The sequence below is a fragment of the Pristis pectinata genome, chromosome 5 (genome assembly GCF_009764475.1).
Source record: "Pristis pectinata isolate sPriPec2 chromosome 5, sPriPec2.1.pri, whole genome shotgun sequence".
Classification (NCBI taxonomy): domain Eukaryota; kingdom Metazoa; phylum Chordata; class Chondrichthyes; order Rhinopristiformes; family Pristidae; genus Pristis; species Pristis pectinata.
The window spans coordinates 101303679-101325041 of record NC_067409.1 but is presented as its reverse complement, the minus strand read 5'-3'; the positions used below and the strand labels follow the sequence as shown (position 1 = coordinate 101325041).

The 21363-nt window shown below is 38.3% G+C and overlaps 1 protein-coding gene across 5 annotated transcripts in view; it reads left to right on the top strand.

The window, feature by feature from the left end:
• Positions 1-21363, top strand: part of trioa (trio Rho guanine nucleotide exchange factor a) — a 200587-nt gene that overhangs the window by 7006 nt on the left and 172218 nt on the right. For all 5 annotated transcript variants that reach the window (XR_007956336.1, XM_052015752.1, XM_052015751.1 and 2 more), the window contains exon 4: positions 12623-12745. Coding sequence is in view for 4 of the 5 variants with exons in the window: in XM_052015752.1 (XP_051871712.1) it covers positions 12623-12745 (123 nt within the window). In the remaining variant the exon portion in view is untranslated. The remainder of the gene's footprint in view (positions 1-12622; positions 12746-21363) is intronic.

Sequence of the window (21363 nt, the reverse complement as noted above, 5' to 3'; positions counted from 1 at the left end):
ACCCATCTTGATTCCACAAGTATCAATATTCTTACTCAACAAAAATGTACAAATCTTGGTCTTGGAATTTTCAGTTGGCTGAGCCTAACAATTGCATGTGTGTAAGGGGAGGGGGGGCAAATTTCCCATGTTTCTTTTATAATTTGTTTGAAGACATGTCTCTTGACATCATCCCTGAACAACTGAAATGCAGTGTTTGGAACTGAACTAAATGGGCTTAATCCAAAGCTTCAAATAAATGGACTAATCTTAAATTGCAGCACTCTTTCACTTTGTTTTCTGAACTTGTTGAGTTAAAGGGTAGCATTCCTTTTCAATTTTCTCTTGTATCTGTCAGCCTTGGGAGATTCCTGTACTTGGGCCTCTAAATTTACGGGGGTCCAAATAGGATAAACTCACACTTCACATTTATCTTCATATACTGGCAGTCTTTTCAGTCTGTCAGTGTCTCTTTTTAATTTTAAACCCCCATCTTCTTTATTTCTTAATTTGGTGTCATCCCTCTCTTCTGCATCATTTACAAATATCTGAAAATCTGAGGCCCCAGGATAGTTCCCTGGGAGATATCATAGAATGTTGAGTACATATCGATTGTCCCTCATCTGTTTCCAACCCTTAACTAATTCAAGTTGAGTTAAAAAAAAATATAAAATAGACAAAATGTTTAAGCATGTTTATAAACTCATCACTTAAAAAGAACACAAGAATGTTAGTAGGAGCGGGATTGGCTGTGGCTCCATCCAGCCTGATCTACCATTCAACAGGATTGCAGCTGAATTTCTTCAAGAACTCAATTTTCCCGCCTAAGAGTTTTTATGTGTTTCAATGAAATCACCTCTCAGTCTTCAGAACTCTAGAGAGTATATGCCTACTCTGCTTAATCTCTTCTCTTAACTCAAACATCCCATTGTCAAGAATCAACACAATGAACCTTTGTTGCATTCCATCTATTACAAATATGTCCTTCCTTAGGCAGGGAGAACAAACCAGTATGCAATGTTCCAGATGTGACTCAACAGCACTCTACATTAAAGCAGCAAGATACTCTTGTACTCAAATCCTACTCCGATGAAGGTCAGCATACTGTTTGCCTTGTGTGCTGTACTGCCCATGCCTTTCAATGATTTATGTACAAGAACATGCAGGCCCCTCTGAATGCCTTTCAATCTCTCACTATTTAAAAGATATTCTCCTCTTCTATTTTTTCTACCAAAATGCTTAAGCTCACATTTTCCACATTATTTTCCATCTGCCATGTCCTTGTCCATTCATTTAACATGTTTGTATTTCCTGTGGCCTCTCTGCATCCTCCCTCACAACCCAGACTAACACACAACTTTGTATTGCCACAAACCTGGATAATAAATACAAAATGCTGGAAAAACTCAACAGGTCAGGCAAAGTCTTTGGAAAGTGGAACAATGTTAACATTTCAAGTTGATGAACTTTCATCAAGTATGTTCTAAAATGTTTACTTTGTTTCTTTCTGCACAGCTACTGCCTGATTTGTTGACTGTTAGCGGCATTGTATGTTTGGAAATATTTCCCCTAAGTCCTGTCATCCAAATCATTGGTACAGATTGTGTGCTGTTGGAAGCCCAGCACCAATCCCTGTAGCATCCCACAAATCGTAGCTTTGCAACCCAAAAATAACTTGTTTATTTCTCTTTTCTGTCTGCTACACTATTCTCAACCCACACTGATATATCACCAACGGCCCTGTGCGCTCTAATTTTGTCTAAGAATCTCTTGTGTGACACTTATGGAAGTCTTTCTGAAAGTCCAAACACACCACATCAACTGGTTCCCCTTTACTTTGCAAGTCACAGCCTCAAAAAATTCTAACAGATTCATCAAACGCTTCTTTTTCATAGATCTACCTTGAAGCTGTGCAATCCCATTATTATTTTCTTGGTGCCACGCTACCACTTCTTTGATAATATATTCTCACATTTTCCTTCCTACTGATGTCAGAAGAATTCCTCACTCCTTCATTTCTTTAATAGTGTTGTTAATTTATACCTTCCAATCTGTGGAAAACATTCTAGAATTAATGGAATTTTGGAAGATGACAGTCATTGCATCTATTTTCATAGCCAGGTCTCTGAAACCTTGAAGTTCATTGTGTGCTCAGGAATGATCAGCTTTCAGTCCCAATAGTTTCACCAATTTTTTTTTTAACTAATGCTAACTTCTTTCTCTTCCTCTACATTCACCTCTAGGCATTTTGCTCTCCATTAATTTGAGGACATTTTCTGAGACTTGTACTGTGTAGACAGATACAAATATTTGTTTAATTTCTCTGCAGATACTGTGAATCTAAGCTAAAGCACAATTATACTCACAGCACAGAAATTGTTACCTTAATGCTTATGTCACGAACCAGCAACAAAAGAAACACACTGAGCATGATTCAGTGTTAAAAACTATTTTATTAATTACTACTTATGATAATACGTAAAATAAAAGTAGAAATGTTAGTATGTTAGAATTCAAAAATGTTAAACCTCGAACGTTAACCCCAAAACTAAACTCGTTGTGTGTGTGTGTGACAAAGTCCCAAACTCCAAGTTCCGGAATGGTTCTTAAAGTTCAGTTCCGCAAGCCATAAGGTGAAACATGAGCAAGGGCTTCTTCAACAACCACAGTTGTCAGAAGATAAGACGTAGATGTAGGGAAACATAGAGAGAGTAAATACAAAATCCAAATGTTCCATGATGGAACCCAAACGACACTTCAGTGTTTACTCGGTAGTGACTTCCTCACCCCGAAAAGCATCCGAATCGTGGTCGTCCACGCACAAATACCTGTTTCCTTCTATAGGTCAGCAATAAAGTGAACTCCACCGGATTACTTCCAACTTCCATACATGGGTTTCAGTGGCAAACACAGTTATTGTTTGTCATCCATTGATAGAGAAAACAAGCAGGCTGGTGTCTCTCTCCCTTCTCTCTCTCTCTCCTTCTTCTTTTTCTAACTTCTTCAACAACGTCATTACGTCCTTTATCTTCTATTGACGTAAGCACGCCCCACACACACATACACACACACTCTCTATCTTAAAGGGACTTTCACTGAGTCCGTAACACCTCCCACCTAAAAAACATTTTTCCCAAGAAAAATTTAACTGCGCATACAGTTAGTAATTTTAATAATTATCATGCTACACAACTACAGACTATCAGATTAGTACAGATACATGTTTCCCATTTAACATCGGGAAAGTCAATCAGCAATCACATTATCTTTGCCTTTAATGTGAGTTATCTTGAGATCAAACTCTTGCGAAATTAAACTCCAGTTTAACAGCCTTCTGTTCTTGTTTTTGACTCGGCTCAGAAACACCAATGGGTTATGATCTGTATATACAGTCAATGGTTTCTGAGCGGTGCAAACATATACACTGAAATGTTGCAAGGCTAAAACAAGCAACAGTAATTCTTTCTCTATGGTGGAATAATTCTTTTGGTGCTCATTGAATTTCTTTGAAAAGTAAGCTACAGGATGGTCAATATCATCAAGGTCACCCTTCTGCAACAACACAGCTCCTGCAGCTTCATCACTGGCATCTACTGCTAATGAAAATGGCTTTTCAAAGTCAGGTGTTTTGAGCACAGGATGGTAGCATAAAATGGCTTTCAGCTTCTCAAATGCTTCTTGACAAGAATCTGTCCAAACAAACTTTACTCCCTTCTTCAGAAGATTAGTTAGGGGAAGAGCAATATCAGCAAACTTTTTACAAAATTTTCGGTAATATCCAACCATCCCCAAAAATCTTCTAACAGTCCTCGTACCTGTGGGAATAGGGAACTCAGATATTGCTTGAACTTTTGCCTGAACAGGAGCTTGCTTGCCTTGACCTACAACATAACCAAGATACGTCACAGTGGCATGGCCAAATTCACTTTTAGCCAAGTTAACTGTAAGGGTAGCCTTGGAAAGTCTTTCAAACAACCTTTCTAACGCAGAGATGTGATCCTCCCAAGTATCATTCCCAGTCACTAAGTTGTCAATGTAGGCATCTGTATGTTTTAACCCATGAATCACCAAATTAATCATTCTTTGAAATGTTGCCGGAGCATTTTTCATTCCAAATGGCAAAACATTGTATTCATACAATCCAGAAGGGGTTACAAAGGCTGAAATCTCCCTTCCTCTATCTGTTAATGGAACACACCAGTACCCTTTTAATAGGTCAATCTTTGTAAGAAATTTTGCCTTTCCCACTCTATCTATGCAATCATCCACCCTAGGAATAGGGTAAGCATCTGACTTCGTTACAGCATTCACTTTCCTGTAATCTGTGCAAAATCTAACAGTTCCATCAGGTTTAGGTACAATAACACAGGGCGAACTCCAATTTGAAGTAGAATGTCTAATAATATCATTTTCCAACATGTATTTTATCTCCTGATCAACAAGTTCACAGATACTGTGAATCTAAGCTAAAGCACAATTATACTCACAGCACAGAAATTGTTACCTTAATGCTTATGTTAACTAGGAGCAGGGTGATAGAAGGTTTTTGTTGTAGTGCAGCCCACCAGGGTTTGCAGTTATGATGACAGACAAATCCAGGAGACATGATAGTTAAATTTCAATGCATTTCAAGGGGTTGATGGAGATGAGTAAAACTGTCAGATGATCAATGTATTCTGTACAAGTAACACTAAACTTGTGTTTTTGAATTTGGTGCTATATGCATTTTTTATTAGGACAAAGTTTCTTAAGCAATGGCTAAGATATTGGGGATTGTAAAGAACGACAATAAATATCCATGGTTGGCATCGCAAAGAAGAGAATTTGCTTGGGTTATCTTGTTTTCATTAGGCCCCCACATCATACGAGATTTTCACTGTAATAGAATTGAAGGGTATGGGTAAAAGTCTGAAATCAATCGTCTGATCAAGGAATTGTAGAGTGCCTGTAGGATAAAAGAAATATTGCTTCAAAGCTGTTTTGTGTAATTTTTATATTAAATGCATTATTTACAAAGTACTGTAACTGATAAATTACAGCTGTGCTTGGCCTGACCACACACTAGCCATCACTTTTTTTCTTCCCTTCATTTCTAAGAATTAAAGCCAGTACAGATTGCATTGCTAAAAGAAGTAATGACTAGTGGTATAAACAAATTCCCTCCCTTCAGGATTCACAGTGAATTACTATTCACTCAATTGAATCTTTTCTGCCATTCAGTGATATCTTGTATCCTTATTTTGTCCACTACCTTGGCTCCAAATTCCTTGATAATCTTGCTTGGCAAAATTCTACCTTTCTCAAGTTTAACATTAGCAATTGAGGCAGAACCAGTTGGTTTTGTGGAAGAAAGTTTCACATATCTATCACACTTTAAACGAAGAGTGTTTCCTGAATCCGGTCCTGATGACCTGCCTTTGATATTAAGTTTGTCTCTTTTGCCTAGACTCTTACTACTAATGGAAAATGTTTCATACTGACTGCTATGTAATTTCCTTTCAAAATCCAGATTAAGATTAAAAATGAATAAAGATTTATTTTTTTGGTATCACAAATTGAAAAGAGTCAAAGGTTTAAAGAAAAGCACTCTAGTTGGGCCATTTTTTTTTGTATCTCATCTTAAGATATGAGTAGTGGCATAATCCTGCATTATCCGTGGCCAAAACCATACATTTCTTAAGCCTCTCTGCTACATTAATGAGATAATGAGTGATTCAATACCTAAAGTCCACTTTCCCCATATCCCTTGATCTTAAGTTGCCATAAATTCATTGATCCCAGTCTTAAATATGTGCAATTACATAGCCTTCTGTATTAGAGAATTTCAAAGCTTTACAAACCCGGAGTAAAGAAATTCTCAACTCATTCCTGAATCTTGAAACTTTGTGAGCATAAGATCATAAGAAACAGGAAAAGAGGAAGACTATACCATCCCTTGATCTTGCTTCACCATACAATAAGATCACAGCAGATTTGATCTTTGCCTGAGCTTCGTTTTTTGCTTGTTCCCCATGACCACTGATTCCCTACAAACCCCAAATTTGTCTTTCTAAGACTTGAATATATTCAGTGTTTTAGTCTCCAACTCTCTGGGTAGAGAATTCCAAAGATTAATTTCTTCCTCATGAATTCTTCCTCATGTCTGTCTTAATTTCCAGCTGCTTATTTCTGAAACCATGGTTCTTAGTTCTAGATTTGCCCACAAACAGAAGCATTCTCTCCACTTCTGCTTTGTCAAACCCAATCAGAATTTATGGTTCAAAAACAATCTCTCTATTTTTCTAAATGCCAACGAGTATAGCCCCAACCTGCTCTACCTGTCTGCATAAATCAACCCCATTCATCCCACCGATCAATTTAAATACAGCTTCTCTGAACAGCCTCTAGTGTAAAGGTATCTTTGCTTAGATTAGGAGACTAAAAACTGTATGCAATATCCAGGTCTGGTTTCAACAGTACCCTGTAAAGTTTTACCAAAATTTCCCTACTTATATTCTGTTCCCTTTTTAATGAAGCCCAGTATTCTATTTGCCTTCCGGTTTGCTTGCCAGCTCTGTGTTTAATCTGCAAGAACATCCAAGTCCCTCTGTACTTAAATTCTGTAGTCTCTCACCTAAGCAATATTCAGTTTTTTCCATTCTTTTTACCAAAATGGATCACCTCACATTTCCCCACATTACACAGCATCTTCCATATTTTTGCTGAGCCACTTAACCTATCTATAGCTCTTTGTAGACTCTTTGCAGCCGTCTCAAACTATATTCCCAACTCCATGCTCTTTGGTTAAGAGAAATCTTTCAATTTCTACTCTCTCAATCTCTCTCTGAATCTTTTATTTTCATCAGTCTAGACTCTTATTCTTAAATCCAGTAGGAATAGGCTAATCCTGCTCAATGTTTTGTGGGATAAACACTTAATCCCAGAATTACCTAAGAGAGTCTATGGTGTAGATGTGGACCAAGGCCCTGTACAGTTGCAGCAGGATTTGTTACTTCTATTCTTTGGACTTTGTAGAATAAAGCCTAATTCACCATTGCCTTCTGAATTGCTTGCTGTACCTTCACGTGAACTTTCTGAATCACATGAACCAGCACATTGATCCCTTTGTACAACAATGGTTAGAGGTCTCTGACCACTTAATCATCTGCCACTTCTTTATTCATCCTACCAAAGTATATAACTTCACATTTTACCAAATTATATTCCATGTGCCACCTGTTTTTAATGGTTGATATCCCTTCTCACAGATCACTTTCTGTCCTCACTTATTTCATCAGCACAATCCATTACTCAACTAATTATTCTGGTGCTGTTTTTTTTAGCCTTTTTCTAATCTTCAATCTACGCTAGCATTACCCCAACCATGTCATAATTTTGCATAGCTATCTTTTACAATACATCTTCAGTCTCCTTTTGAAAATCCATATTTACTACATCCACCAGTTTTTCTGCTACTTACAACCTCAAAAGAAAACACAGTATCCCTTCAATGAAGCAAGATTTATTTTTTTCTCTTCATATTACCACACTATAATAATAGATTCCAACATTTTACTGTCAATTGATTTAAAAAAAAGCAAACTCACCCAAAGTTGACTATTTTCCTTGTTCCTTCATTCTTTGATAGTTGTGTTACCTGCTATACTTACTCCAGAATTTGGGGGACTTATGGAAAATATTACCCAGCGCCTTTTTTTTTAGAATCTTAAGGTGCAAGCTATCAGGACTAACTAATTTGTCCCTGTTTAGTTTATTTAATTACTCCAATACTTTCTTTCATGCCATATTAATTACCTAAATTATCACTTTGCTTTCCAGCCTTGTCTTTTCCCTTTAAATATACATCTTTGTTCTTATCTGAACCGTTAGACCCTTTCTCACTTTAAAGCTCTTGTCTGTCGTCCTAGTTAGCTGATTCATCAGGAAACTGTCTCTGGACCAGTTTCAGTGTATCGTGACCCCATGGAGGAGCTTTCTTTCCCTGGTATTGGTTTTAGTATCCCATGGAGAGCCCATTTCTCCCAGACAACTCTGAACCACACCTTCAATTCTCTGATACTTTTGACTTTACACAGAATTGCACTTGGCTTGGGTAACAATCCAGAGATGAATATTCTTGACTTTTTGTGATTTAATTTTAACCCTAGCTCCTCAGTCACTGTAGAACCTCATTCCTTTTATTTTACCTGTGCACACTGTTTCCACAGGGTCAAACATCTGTCTGCTATTTCTCCTCTCACTCCCAAGTTTTTCACCAGCAGAAAAGAGATATCTTTAACCCTGGAGCTGGGCAGACAACATGACCTTTGGGGTTCTTGTCTTGATGGCAGGGAAATGTAACTTGTATTAGTGGCTACTCTTTAGTGATGATAACTTTAGAAAAAAAATGCATCAGTTTTTACCTGTAATCATGTAAACCTTTTTAAAAGGATACACCATGCATGCAAGTACATAAAATGTATAAATATTATCGGATATTTGCTTTGAACTGTCATGTTGGCTTGGTGATAGCTCCATTGCCACAGAAAATTTTATGCTCAAGTCTGACTCCAGAGTTTTGAGGCCATATTTAATGCAGTTTAATACCAAGGGAATGCTGCACGATCTGAGTTGCAGACAAGAGATGTAGCTGGTCTGATTTCTCAGATGGGATAAAAAAAAATCTCATGGCACTTTATGCAGGGAATTCTCACTATGTTCTGGCCCATGTTTACTCCTGAACCACTTTTGGGATGTCTGAAATTTTAAAAGGCAGAGTATACAATGCAAGTTCTTTTAGATTGCCTCATGACCATAGATATCCAAATCTGTTTTATTACATCAAAGACTTTTATCATTGTTTATTTCTAATATTGTTAGTTGAATAATAGTTTTTGACTTGTAGGAATGGATTTGTAGCACTACCAAATATCTAAAAAAAAATTCAAAAATATAATGATCTGTTTACACTAACTTTGCATATGATCATTATATATAATGCTTGTTGCCAAATCACTACTTCATTAACTGCTAAATTTGTTTCTGATTAATGAAAAGCAACCACAGTGACTGCATCATGTTTCCCCACATTATTCAGAACAAGGTAAGTGATACATTAAAGAAGACTAAGAACTCCTATTTGTTTGCTCCTGCTCTCAATTGGACAGTAATGTACGTGTGGGGTACATTAGCACAACAAAGATGTGGACGATTCCATGGGAGTTCCCAATCAGGAGATGTTAGCATCATAGGCCCTTTTCTGGCCTTGGTTTCAAAACTTTGCTTACATTCAATTAATGTGGAATTTCCTTTAAATAGGTACTTTCTTGGTTTGGAGACATTAATGGCATCAAAAAACATTGGTAATATGCTCCCTTAAGAAATTTTGGAACAAGCACTCTTGACTGATAACAGTAGACCTCTTGAATTAAGACCATAAGACATAGGAGCAGAATTAGGCCATTCGGCCCTTCACGTCTGCTCTGCCATTCGATCATGGCTGATTTATTTTTCCCTCTCAACCCTATTTTCCTACTTTCTCCCCATAACCTTTGATACCCTTACTAGTCAAGAACCTATCAACCTCTGCTTTAAACATACCCACTGACTTGGCCACCACTGCCGTCTGTGGCAATGAATTCCACAAATACACCACACTCTGGCTAAAGAAATTCTTCCTCATCTCTAAAGGTACATCCTTCTATTCTTGAGGCTGCGCCCTCTGGTCCTAGACTCTCCCACTGCTGGAAACGTCCTCTCCATGTCCACTCCATCCACGAACCACAAAGGGGTCCACCAGCTCCCACATCATCATCAGTTGTAGCCAAGAATGTATCTTGAGATGATCCTAAATTTGTATTAGGTGCCAAATTTGGGGTGGATAACCCATTTTTGTTTTTGTAAAAGTGGTCATCCATAGAATTAGGATATCCCCTATGTCAAACTTCTATAGACTAATACTACTCGAGAACATAAATGTGAAACTGCCCCCTGCCCCCGTCCTTAATGCAAATAAGCTGTCACAGGACTGATTTGACTTGGATAAACTGCCAATGAAATCAGAATCGGTGCGAACTATGTATTTCAAAGACCCCACCCACTCTGGACTTTCCCTTTCCCATTGGGCAAAAGATACAAAAGCCTGAAATCATGTACCACCAGGCTCAAGGACAGCTTCTACCCTACTGTTATAAGACTATTGAATGGTTCCCTATTATGATAAGATGGAATTTTGACCTCACAATCTACCTCATTATGACCTTGCACCTTATTGTCTACTTGCACTGCACTTTCTCTGTAGTTGTTACACTTTATTCTGCATCCTTTTATTGTTTTACCTTGTACTACCTCAATGCACTGTGTAATGAATTGATCTGTATGAATGGTATGCAAGACTAGCTTTTCACTGTACTGCGGTACATGTGACAATAATAAACCAATTCCAATTCATCTCACTTGGGATGAGATAAGATGGATCAACCCAATATATGCTCTCCCATTTCTTATTGGACCCAAACCCAATTACTTTAACCCTTTTTTCCCAACTCTCTCTCTTCCACCCCACATCATCATTATAACCCCAACCTTAATAACCCCAAAACAAACTGAGAGGCAACCACTTAAGGAAATTATAAGAAATTTTTCTCAAGGTCTTTCTTAAGCATCTCCAGGAAAACCCCAATTTTTGCCTGCCTTCTACTTTAATCTAATAATTGACCTAATGTCATAATAGTCTGCTTCCTGATCATTACTCAATCAGCTTATTAATAAAACATTCAAGCTTATTATTTGGAGAGTTCTCATATAGTTCCAATTATTATTTAAATTTAGTTGCAGAGTTGTCATAATTAGTGAAATGACTCTTGTTCATTACTGCTTTGTGTAGCAGTAGTTTATAAAGAATGATGAATGAAGAAAAAAATCTATCCAGTAAAATTATCTGAACACTTGATGTGCATTTTTGTGGTATCATAAGTATTGCAACATGGGCTTACTGCTAATGTTAATAACATTTTAGCATTCACCTGATCAAGTAACAATTTGCATTGCAATTCTCCTTCAACACTAAATTAAACCATCAAATTTTCCTATTCTGGAATCCACAATCTTCTTAAACAAGGGTACTACATCTGAGCCAAGCTGATGTAATTTCACGTCATAAAGTCACATACTTTGTATAGGTACTTGGATATGAAAGGCATAGCAGGATCTGAGTCTAATGCAGCCAAAAGGGATTAGCATGGACAATGTGGGCCGAGAGGACCCATTTCTATGCTGTATCATTGTATGAATCTATGAGAGTCCTACAGCATATAAACATCCCCTTTGGCCCATCATGTCCCTGCCAACCTTTCTTGCCTATCTACACTAATCCCATTTGCTTGCATTAGGACCATATCCTTCTATTCCTTGACTATTTAAGTGTCTGGCTAAATGCTCATAAACCTATAATTCTCTGATTCCACCACCTCCTCTGGCAGTGCGTTCAAGATGTCAACCATTCTCTGTGTATATAAAAAAAACTGACCCCTCAGACCTTGTTTAAAACTTCTTCCATTTATCTTAAACCCGTGCCCTCTTGTTTTTGATAACTCGACAATGGGAAAAAGATTGGACTGTCTACCCTACCTATGTCTCTTGCAATTTTATACATAGTTATCTGGTCACCCCTCATCCTCCTTCACCTCAGGGTAAACAAGGCGAGCCTATCCAGTCTCTCCCCATAACTAAAATCCTCCTATCCAGGCAACATCCCAGTGAATCTCCTTTGCACTCTCTCCAGCGAAATCTCACCCTCCCTATGGGATGGAAACCAGAAATGCACGCAATACACCAAGTGTGGCCTAATTAGTGTTTTGTAAAGTTGTGACATAACATTCTAGCTCTTATGTTCTATACGTCAAGCTTTGAAGGCAAGCCGCCTTTGCCACTCTATCGATCTGTGTTGCCACTTTCAGGGAACTATGGACTTGGATCCTTTGGTCCCTCTGTTCATCAACATTCTTTAGAACCCTTACTGTATATGCTGTACCCCTTTTTGATTAACCAAAATACATCATCACATGTTCCTAAAGGATTGTCATTATGCTGTATTATTATTATTATTATATTATTATATAATGTATTATTACATTGATTGTCTAATAGTTAAGTATTAATACATTCTCATGCTCTTACAGGAATTTGCAGTAGTTATTTTCTTATTTGTAACCTGTTTTAAACAGTTAATGTTACACAGGTATTTAGTGTATGTACTTCTGACATCAATTTAATTAAATTATTGTATCCCTGATTGTTTTATTGTATTTAATAAACAGGTATGCACTTTTGGGAAAACGGTTTGCTAGATGGTAGTGTCTCTTTAAATTTTCCAATGATTCTACTGTTCTTTGCAGATGAAGTATGGCAACCAATTTAATAACAAGTGCTCAAAGTTCAGGATGGAATTGCATGTTGCTATTCAAACAAGTTATTTTTAGAGGACAAAATAAAGCTGACACGGTGTAGTCTGTGTTAAGTTCAACTGTTGTGTCTTGCACACTGCACCTCTTTCATTTTAAATTACTGGTGTGCAATACAATTAAATAATACATTCAATCTTAATGAATTGTTTTATAAAGCTAATTGGGATTCAGTGTGTTTAATAAATCAATTTTTATTGCAGATGTTTGATTGGATCTCTCACAACAAAGGCCTCTTTTTGAATAGCTACACAGAAATTGGAGCTACTCATCAACATGCAGTGGAACTTCAGACACAACACAATCACTTTGCAATGAACTGCATGGTAAGTGCACTGGTATGGGGCAGTAAGATAATTGTTCATAAACAAAAAACTGATGGGTTCACTATTGAATAAAATGTGATTTCACAACTTAACAAACAGGTGCAAGCCACACAGTCCAATGACCCTGTGTCACTATTAAATAAAATTATGGCTGATCTTCTTCCTGGTGCATTTTGCTGACACATCCCTTGATTCCTGTAATGCTCAAACACTTAACATTTTCAATTTTTAATATACTCTGTGATTAAGTACCCACAACCCTTTGGGATTTCCCCTTTTCTTTAAACCTCAATCCTCTCTTCCTGACTCCCATTCCTCCTTTTGATCCCATTTGCCTCTATCTGGCTTCTAGCACCCCTCGCTAATCTCTGTGCCCTCTGCTGGCACCAGTTTTTCCTTTTTCACTGAGCACCAATTCCCAGTCTCTTCCTGACTCGGTTGTCCTGTCTTTTCACTTTATGTTTTCTTCATTATCCGTCTTTTGTTGTTTTTTTTCACCCATGCACCCACTCTCTCAAACTCCCTCTGTACTGTTCTTCAGATTTTCTTTCTTCTTTCCATTCCTGAGCCCCTCATTGTCATCTCTTACTCTGAAAATAGAAATATACCAGTGTTTAGACTTGCTGTGCAAACTTCACAAGACACTGGCTGCAGCTTGCAGTGCTGTCCTGTTGATGAATTAATTCCCCTTGGGTATTGTTGACGGGGGCCTATTATGTGCAGCATTTTTGACCTTGATCTTCAGTTTCTTTTATGCTCCCCAAACTACATGTATTGATTAATTAATGGCCTGGAAGTTGCAATTGTAATGATGGCAAAGCTGTTACCACTTAATGCCATCCCCACGTTAAATACAAATACAAAATAGATGTTGCTGTCAGTGGTTCCCTGCTGTTCCGCTGGGTATAAGGTTACAGTCTTTGTTGAAGCTCTCTGTGTACAACTAATGATTTCACTTGAACCACAATTTTTGTCACACTATTCTTGCAATAAATAGTGTTGAAACTGAAATGTTTTGGCTCTTGAATGTTGTACTAAGCTATTCTGTTTGATGTGCATAATCTCTAGCATTGCAAAATGCAATTTTAAAATTATGGAGTCAGTCATCAAGATGAAACTTAAAATATCCATAATTTTGAAAGGGTATAATTATTTCTGAAAGTGTTTCTTTATAATATTTTGTCATTTATATGTTCCAGTAATAAAAAATTGAATTATAATCTGCGCTTTTTACTTCCTACTTTGCTGTGTGTGATAATTCTTTTTAAACTAATTGACTAATTAGTCTACTTGTTGCTGGACACTAAAGATCCTCAATAGACTGGGCCAGGTTCAGAATTTATGAATAGTGGAGGTAGGCATTCTAGAGTCTATTAAATTTTTGGAACCAACTTTTCTCGAGATCATCTGTTAACGCTGCCTTATTGTTGCTGACGATAAAATAAATGGATCCTTCTCAGGTTGGCAGGCTATTAGTGGTGGGTTAATGGCAGGGATCTTTCTTTCACTCAACTATTTACATTTTATATCAACAATTTGGCTGAAGGAATGAAATGTAACATTTGCAAGTTTGCAGATGACATAAAACTAAGAGAGAGTGTGAAGAATGATGAGGATGCAAGGAGGTTTAAAGGATATATAAACAAGCTAAGTGAATTGGATAACTGCATTGTTGATGGAGTACAGTGTGGATAAATGTAGTGTGCTGAAAGATGGAGAAGTATTGATGTTTGAGGAGACCTTGCTGTCCTTGTGTACTAGTTGCTGACAGCTAACACACAAGTGGAAACAAATGGAATGTGGGTCCTTACTGCTAGAGAATTTGAGTATGTAGTAAAGGTGTCTTCCTGCAATTATATAGTCCTGGTGAAATCACACCTGGAGTTCTGTGTACAAGTTTGCTCTCTTTACTGAAAAAGGAATATACATGGTGTGGAGGAAATGCAATAAAAATTTGCCTAAATGCTTCTTGTGAAAGTGGATCTATCTTTTGAACAGGTTAGGCCTCTGTTCCGTGGAATTTAGAAAAATGAGACATGACCTCATTGAAACCTACAAAATTCTTCGATGCCTCAGCAAGGTAAATAATGGGAAGGACATCCCCTCTGGCTAAGGAGTCTAGTAATAGGGGTTATATCTAAAAATAGGGAATTGGATTTAAGACTGAAATGAGAAGTAATGTCTTCACTCAGTGGGTGGTGATTCTTTGAAAATTTTTAACCCAGAGAATTGTGGTGACTTGGTGATTGATTGTGTTCAAAACTGAGATTGAAAGCTTTCTGAATATTAAAAGAAGAAAAAGGCTATGGGGACAGGGCAGGAAAGTGGCATAAAAAATCAGTCATGATCTTGTTGCATGGACTAGAAGATTTGAAGGGCTGAATGGCCTATTCCTGCTTCTGCTTCTTATGTTCTTATGGTCATTGTATTGGAGGACTCAGTGATTGAATATATTTAATGCCTGATGTATTCTGGGCTGTGAAGATGGAAACTTCCAAAGAGTTTTGCACTTAAGTCACCTATTGCTATCCAACATTTGCTGATGGAAGTGAAGATCTGAGAGTAGTGGAATAGGTTAGCACATGAGCCTCGGGGCTTTTGGTCTATGTGAAGCTACAGACCAGAAATCATTGCCTTTTGAATGAAAGGAAAAGGGAAGTGGTGTGGGAGGAAGACAGGGGGAGGGAATAACATATTGCTGTAAAAACAAAAATTGCTGGAAGCACTCAGCAGGTCAGGCAGCATACGAGGAAAGAGAAACTGAATATATTGCCAGGTAGTAGGTGCTGGTTCAGAGGAATGTGTCCCACAACACATTAGTTTGTGATTATAGTCATTTTGGGAGATTGCTGTTAATTCTGACCTCTACTTAACCCAGTTTCCTTGGCTGAACCAAGCTGTTCATAAGCTCAACTGATTACCTGACCCCAACCAGAACAACTTTTCCAACTCTCCTCCTCCAGTGACCCTTCTAAAAAATCCACATTTTTAGTTAAGCTTTAACTATCTGTTCTACTGTCTCTTGGATTTATAAAATGTTAGACAATAAGAGTTCTGTGTTTTAAGAAAAAAAGCACGTCATTGTTGTGGTGTCAGGTGCTACTCATGCCACTTCCTTACAAATAGGATAGAAAATTTTAGGGAGTCGGCTGGCGAACTTCAGAGTAGCATTGAAAATGTTGTTATGTTGGTATTTATTGTGGTAATGGCAAGCTGCAACTTCTCATCTTTCTCAACAATGCAGCTTTCTTCACAAGTGATCACACTGTCTTCCTCCTGACTCCTGCACCATTATCTTTGTAGTTCTACAAGGATCTATCTTGGGTCTACCATTTCTCATTTGCACATTTATCCTTGTGTGTTTTCAGGAGATTAACATTTGAGTTTCCACATGTATACTGACAACATTCAGTTCTATCTCATCATCATCTCTCTGCAACTGTCAGCTGTTTCTGATATGTCAATGCGAGTATAATAACCAAAGCTAGTTGCCAATGTTTCCATCTCTGGCAGATGTCTCAAGCTGAATCTGACCATTTGCAATCTTGGTCTTTTTGATCCCAAGATAAGAGCTTCTCACCACAACCCACTCTTTAAGGCAGCTTACTTCTGATTCTGACGCCTTTCAGCTCTTCTACCACAGAAATCTTCATGTTTGCCTTTGTTGCCTCTGGACTTCACTTTTCCACTGCTCTCCAGCTCAGATTCCCGCCTTGCAGAACTCCATAACTTCCATAATTCTCTCCAACTCATATTCACCCATCATCTCCAACTTTCCTGACCTAAACCAACTCCCTGTCTGACAATGCCTCAGATTTAAAATTATACTTTCTTGTTTCACATTCCTCCATGGCAGCACCCCTCTCTACTTTTGCAACTTCTTCCAGCCCAACTAGGCTTTAAGATTTGTTTGCACTTCCATTTCTGGTCCTGTTCATGCCTTCAGCTTTAATTGCTCCACCATTACCATGCTTTTAGTTACCTTGTTTCTGTGCCCTTAAAAATCCCTTCTGAAAGCTCTGTTTTTCCGTTAAGCTTGAGATCATAAGTTCTAAAAGGGCCTTACGTAGCTTGCCAAAAAACTGCTTTTACAAATGTGCTCTTGTGAAGTACCTTGAAATGGTACATTTTTTATTTATTCATTGTTTGGGTTCTGGACATTGCTGACAAGGCCAGCATATATTACTGCACTTTTAATTGCCCTTGAGAAGCTGGTGATGTTCAGCCTTCTTGAACGTCCTCGGTCCTTCTGGTGAAGGTACTCCCACAGCTCTTTGGCTTTGGGGAGTGAGTTCCTGGATTTGTCCCGACATTAATGAAATCATGGTGATGCAATTCCAAGTTAGGGTGGTGTGCAGCATGAAGGGGAGCCTGCAGCTTCTGGTGCCCCTGTTTTCCTTCGTGGAATGGGTCTCAGTGTTCTCTGAGTAGCCTGAGCAAGTAGCTGCAGTTTGTTCTGTAGATGGTACACTCTGCAAACACTGTGTGCTGGTGATGGAATGAATTAATGTATAGGGTGATTGATGAGGTGCCAGTCAAGTGGATTGGTTTGTCCTGGATGGTGTTGAACATCTTGAGAGTAGTTGGAGTGGCACATCCAGGCAAGTGGAAAGTATTCTACAAGTGGAAAGGCATTGGGGGTGGGTGTGTCACTCTCTGCAGGATATCCAGCCTCTGACCTGCTCTGGTAGCCACAGTTTTGATGTGGTTGGTCCAGCTGAGCTTCTCTTCAATGGTGTTGGAAATGAAGAGGACATAGAAGCTGCTATATAACTTTAAGTCCTTTTATTATCATATTTTTGTCTGTGAGCAGTGTCTAACAGCGAAGTTCGTGGAATTCTCTCAGGTCCCCAGTCGCACTGATTGCATTATGGCACCATTTTTTTGTATCATCATTAAAAAATGTTCTCATTTTTAGATTGATGTGCTCATTTATTAACTCTGGAGAAGATAAAAGTCTTTTGGGAGGACAAAACTAGAACTGGGTAATGAGTATTGTGATGCTGAGAACTGTAATTCTTTAAATTCTTGATAGTAAATAGGATTGGGTGTTTTGTGTCAAAAATTGTCAATAAAGCAAAATCAAGGGTTTTTGTAAAGCATTTCAGGACTGTTACAGGTAAACATAGTTTAGTTCAACTATTCACTGAGTTCCATAGCATTTTATTGAAATTGACATTCTTGAGAACTAACTTACTTTAAACTTTTATTAGATTTTGCAGTTTTGAGGGCTGAAGTGAGTAAACACCTATGATCCCAACCTAATTGGAGCTACACCCATAGATTTATTCATTGGGTGTAAGGCATAAATCTGTCAGTGCTGTCCAATATTTGGTGTTCTTATGCTTAGAAGAAGAATCTTTCTGCAGGTATTTTCTGAACATCTCCCATGCTCTATAAAACAGAAGAGTTCAATTTCTATTATGCATGAAAAGTGTTACTTTTGAGGACCAGCAAAAGTAACATTGTGTTTGCACATATTAATACTTACAGAAAATCAGTACCATCAACATGGACTTTTTAATGTTGTTTCAGGAAAGTTGAATGTATGAGTTGAAAGGTGTTTGCATGAGTAATCTTATTTACATCGTGTTTAAATAAATTTCAGAAATAATGAACTTGGATTTGTTATGACTAAAATTTAATTAAAAAGTTAAGTACAGTTCAAGGTACAGAACTAAGGTGAAGAAAGATTAAAATTTATTTGCTGAATTAAGTAAAGCAATATTGAGTATGAGTTCACTAAACTGATACCTTATGCAGGTTAGGGAAGGCACACAACTTTATCAGTGCTGATACAACATTGACCATCTTAATTTTTCAACCACCTATTAATCTGACTTATTACTCTCTGAACTTCTAGCACTCCTTTCCAACCCCAGCATTGTTATCAAACCTGCTGACGAGGGTTGTACTGTTGCTGTTTAGTGAACTGACCTCAACTTGAATAACTCAAAGATAGCTCTAATATAGCATACCATGGGCCATGACCTCACCACTGAACATCAGGATATCGTCTTCCAAACAGCCACTGACCTCATCAGGAGATCTTCCCTTCACCACTCCAGCCTCATAGTTCTTGAATTCCTTTCTTTCTTCTCCTGAATGTTCACAGGCATGCCTTTCCTAGTCAACCATTTGTTTGTCTGTTCAACAACTTATCTTACTCAACTCATTTTTCTCCAAAGAGAAAAAGCTATTGGAAACGAGAGAATGATTGTGGTCGTTTTTAGTGGGTTACGTGGAGTAGTCTTTGCTTCATGTCCACTCCCTGTCCTCTTTTTTTTTCCCCATTACCTTGATAGCTGTATTGGAGCTGCTTCCCGCACCCGTTCAGAACTTGAAAATATCATTACCTTAGCTGTTAGTTTCCACCTTGCTCCTACTGTCACATAACCCATACCTGACCCTTCCCTTTTCTTTCTTAATGATTCCATCTCTAACTCAAGAGAGAAGTTTTTGAACAGTTATCCACTTCAAGCTCACAGACTCCCACATTCACAGTCAGCGCTCCATTCCATTTCTCCCAGTTTCTCTAGCATCATTGTATCTGTTTTGATGGTGAGACTGTCCACACCAACACTTCTAGATGTCTTTCCTTTTCTTTAACTGTCACCTTCCGTCTACCGTAGCTGACTGCACTCTCACCTGAACCTCCTCTATTTCCCGCATTTCTGCTCTCACCCAGCCAGAGCAGGAATAGGGTTCCACTTGTCCTTCCACTGGTTTCTACATCTAATGGATTGTCCTCATAAGTTCTGCCACATTTAACTAGCTTCCACCATGAGGTACGTATTCCACTCCTTGTCCCTTTCAGCATTCTGAAGGGACCATTCCTTTTGTGACTCTCTGGCGCACTCTTCCATCATTCCCCTTCTACACTTTCCCATTCAACCACAGGAGATCTCTCCTGTTTAATCTCTCCTTCCCTCCTACCATCCAGGGTTCCAAACAGCACTTCCAGGTGAAGCAACAATTCACATGCACTTCTTCCAACTTAATGTATTGTACTTAGTGTTTACATTGTCGTCTCCTTAACACTGGAGAAACCAAATGCAGATTGGGTAACTGCTGAACAGAATACCTCCATTCAGTCTGCACTGGTGACCCTAACCTACCACTTGCCTGTCACTTTACCCTTCCATTCCACTGCCATTCTGACCCCTCTGTCTTTGACCTCTTAGACTGTTGTAACAAAACACAGTGTAAGCTGGAGGAATAACATCTCAACTTCTGTCTAGTTATTCTACAGCCCTCTGAACTCAACACTGAATTCAACAATTCAACCAGCTTCTATGTTTTGGGTGAAACTAATGAAAAGTCATCAACCTGTAAAGTTAACTCTATTTTTCTTTCACCACAAGTGCTGCTTTACCTGCTGGTGTGTTCCAGCATTCACTTTTATTTCAAGTTGTCAGCAAGTGCCATGTTCTATAGCTCAGTCCTAGCGTTGTGTTTTTCCTATCTCTCCTCTTTTTCCTCTATATTCCCTACTTTTGGACAGATTAACACATCTTCACCTCCTTATCAGTGGACAGTATATCTCTGTCTCTACCATATCACAGGCGTTCTCTTTGTTCTCTATAGTCTCCCCCTCCCCCTTCTATGCAGCAATTTTCTAAAACTTGCCAATTTTCTAACTTTCTTTAGTTCTGTTGAAAGATTATTGACCAGAAATGCAACTCTGTTTCTCTCTTCACATATGCTGCTTGACCTGCTGAGTCTATACCTGAATTTTCTTTTTTTTTTGTATAGTATTGAAAACTTGTGCTCCAGATCTAGCTGTGTATCTCACCAAGTAGTTCTAGCGTAGATGCAATAGTGGCATCTACTGGACAATGGGGAAATTTGCCCAAGTATATCCTATTAAAAAAATTTTAAAAATGATGGACAAATTTGATCAAGCTGATTAGCACCAGATAAGCATACTATCAAAAATCAGCAAAGTGATGGAAGGTGTCATTGACATTGTTAAATCAACTGGCATGTGCTTGCTTCACTGATTCCCAGTTCTGAGTTTTGCCAGGACCATTCTGCTCCTTATTACCACGACTTGGATGCAAGTTTTGTCCAAACATGGACAAAAGAGCTTAGTTTCTGGAGGCAAGCTGAGAGTGACTACTCTTAACTTCAGTGCAACATTTAATCAAGTATGCCATCAAACTGCCTTGATGAAATTGAAATTTATGGAAATCAAGGGGAAAAGTCTTCACTGTCTGGAGTTATACCTAGCACAAAGGAAAATCGTTATGGTTATTGGAGATCATCATCTCAGCCCCTGGGTATTACTGGTTGTCAATCTTTAGCTGTTTCATCAATGGTTTTCTCTCCATGGTAAGGTTGAAAGTGAGGATTTTTGGTTCAATTCCATTTGCAACTCCTATGAGCAGTCCATGCATACAGTCAGCATAGCACAGACCAGATTCAGTCATGAGAATTATGGTAAATCACAATTGTGCTACACACAAGACAGGCAAAGACCATTCCAAAAGAAGTCACGGCACTTAGTTACTTAGTGGTATTGTAGTAGAGACATGGTAGAGACAGAGAGATGCTGCCCAAAAGTAGGGAATATAGAGGAAAAACAGAGGAGAGAGAAAAGCACAACGCTAGGACTG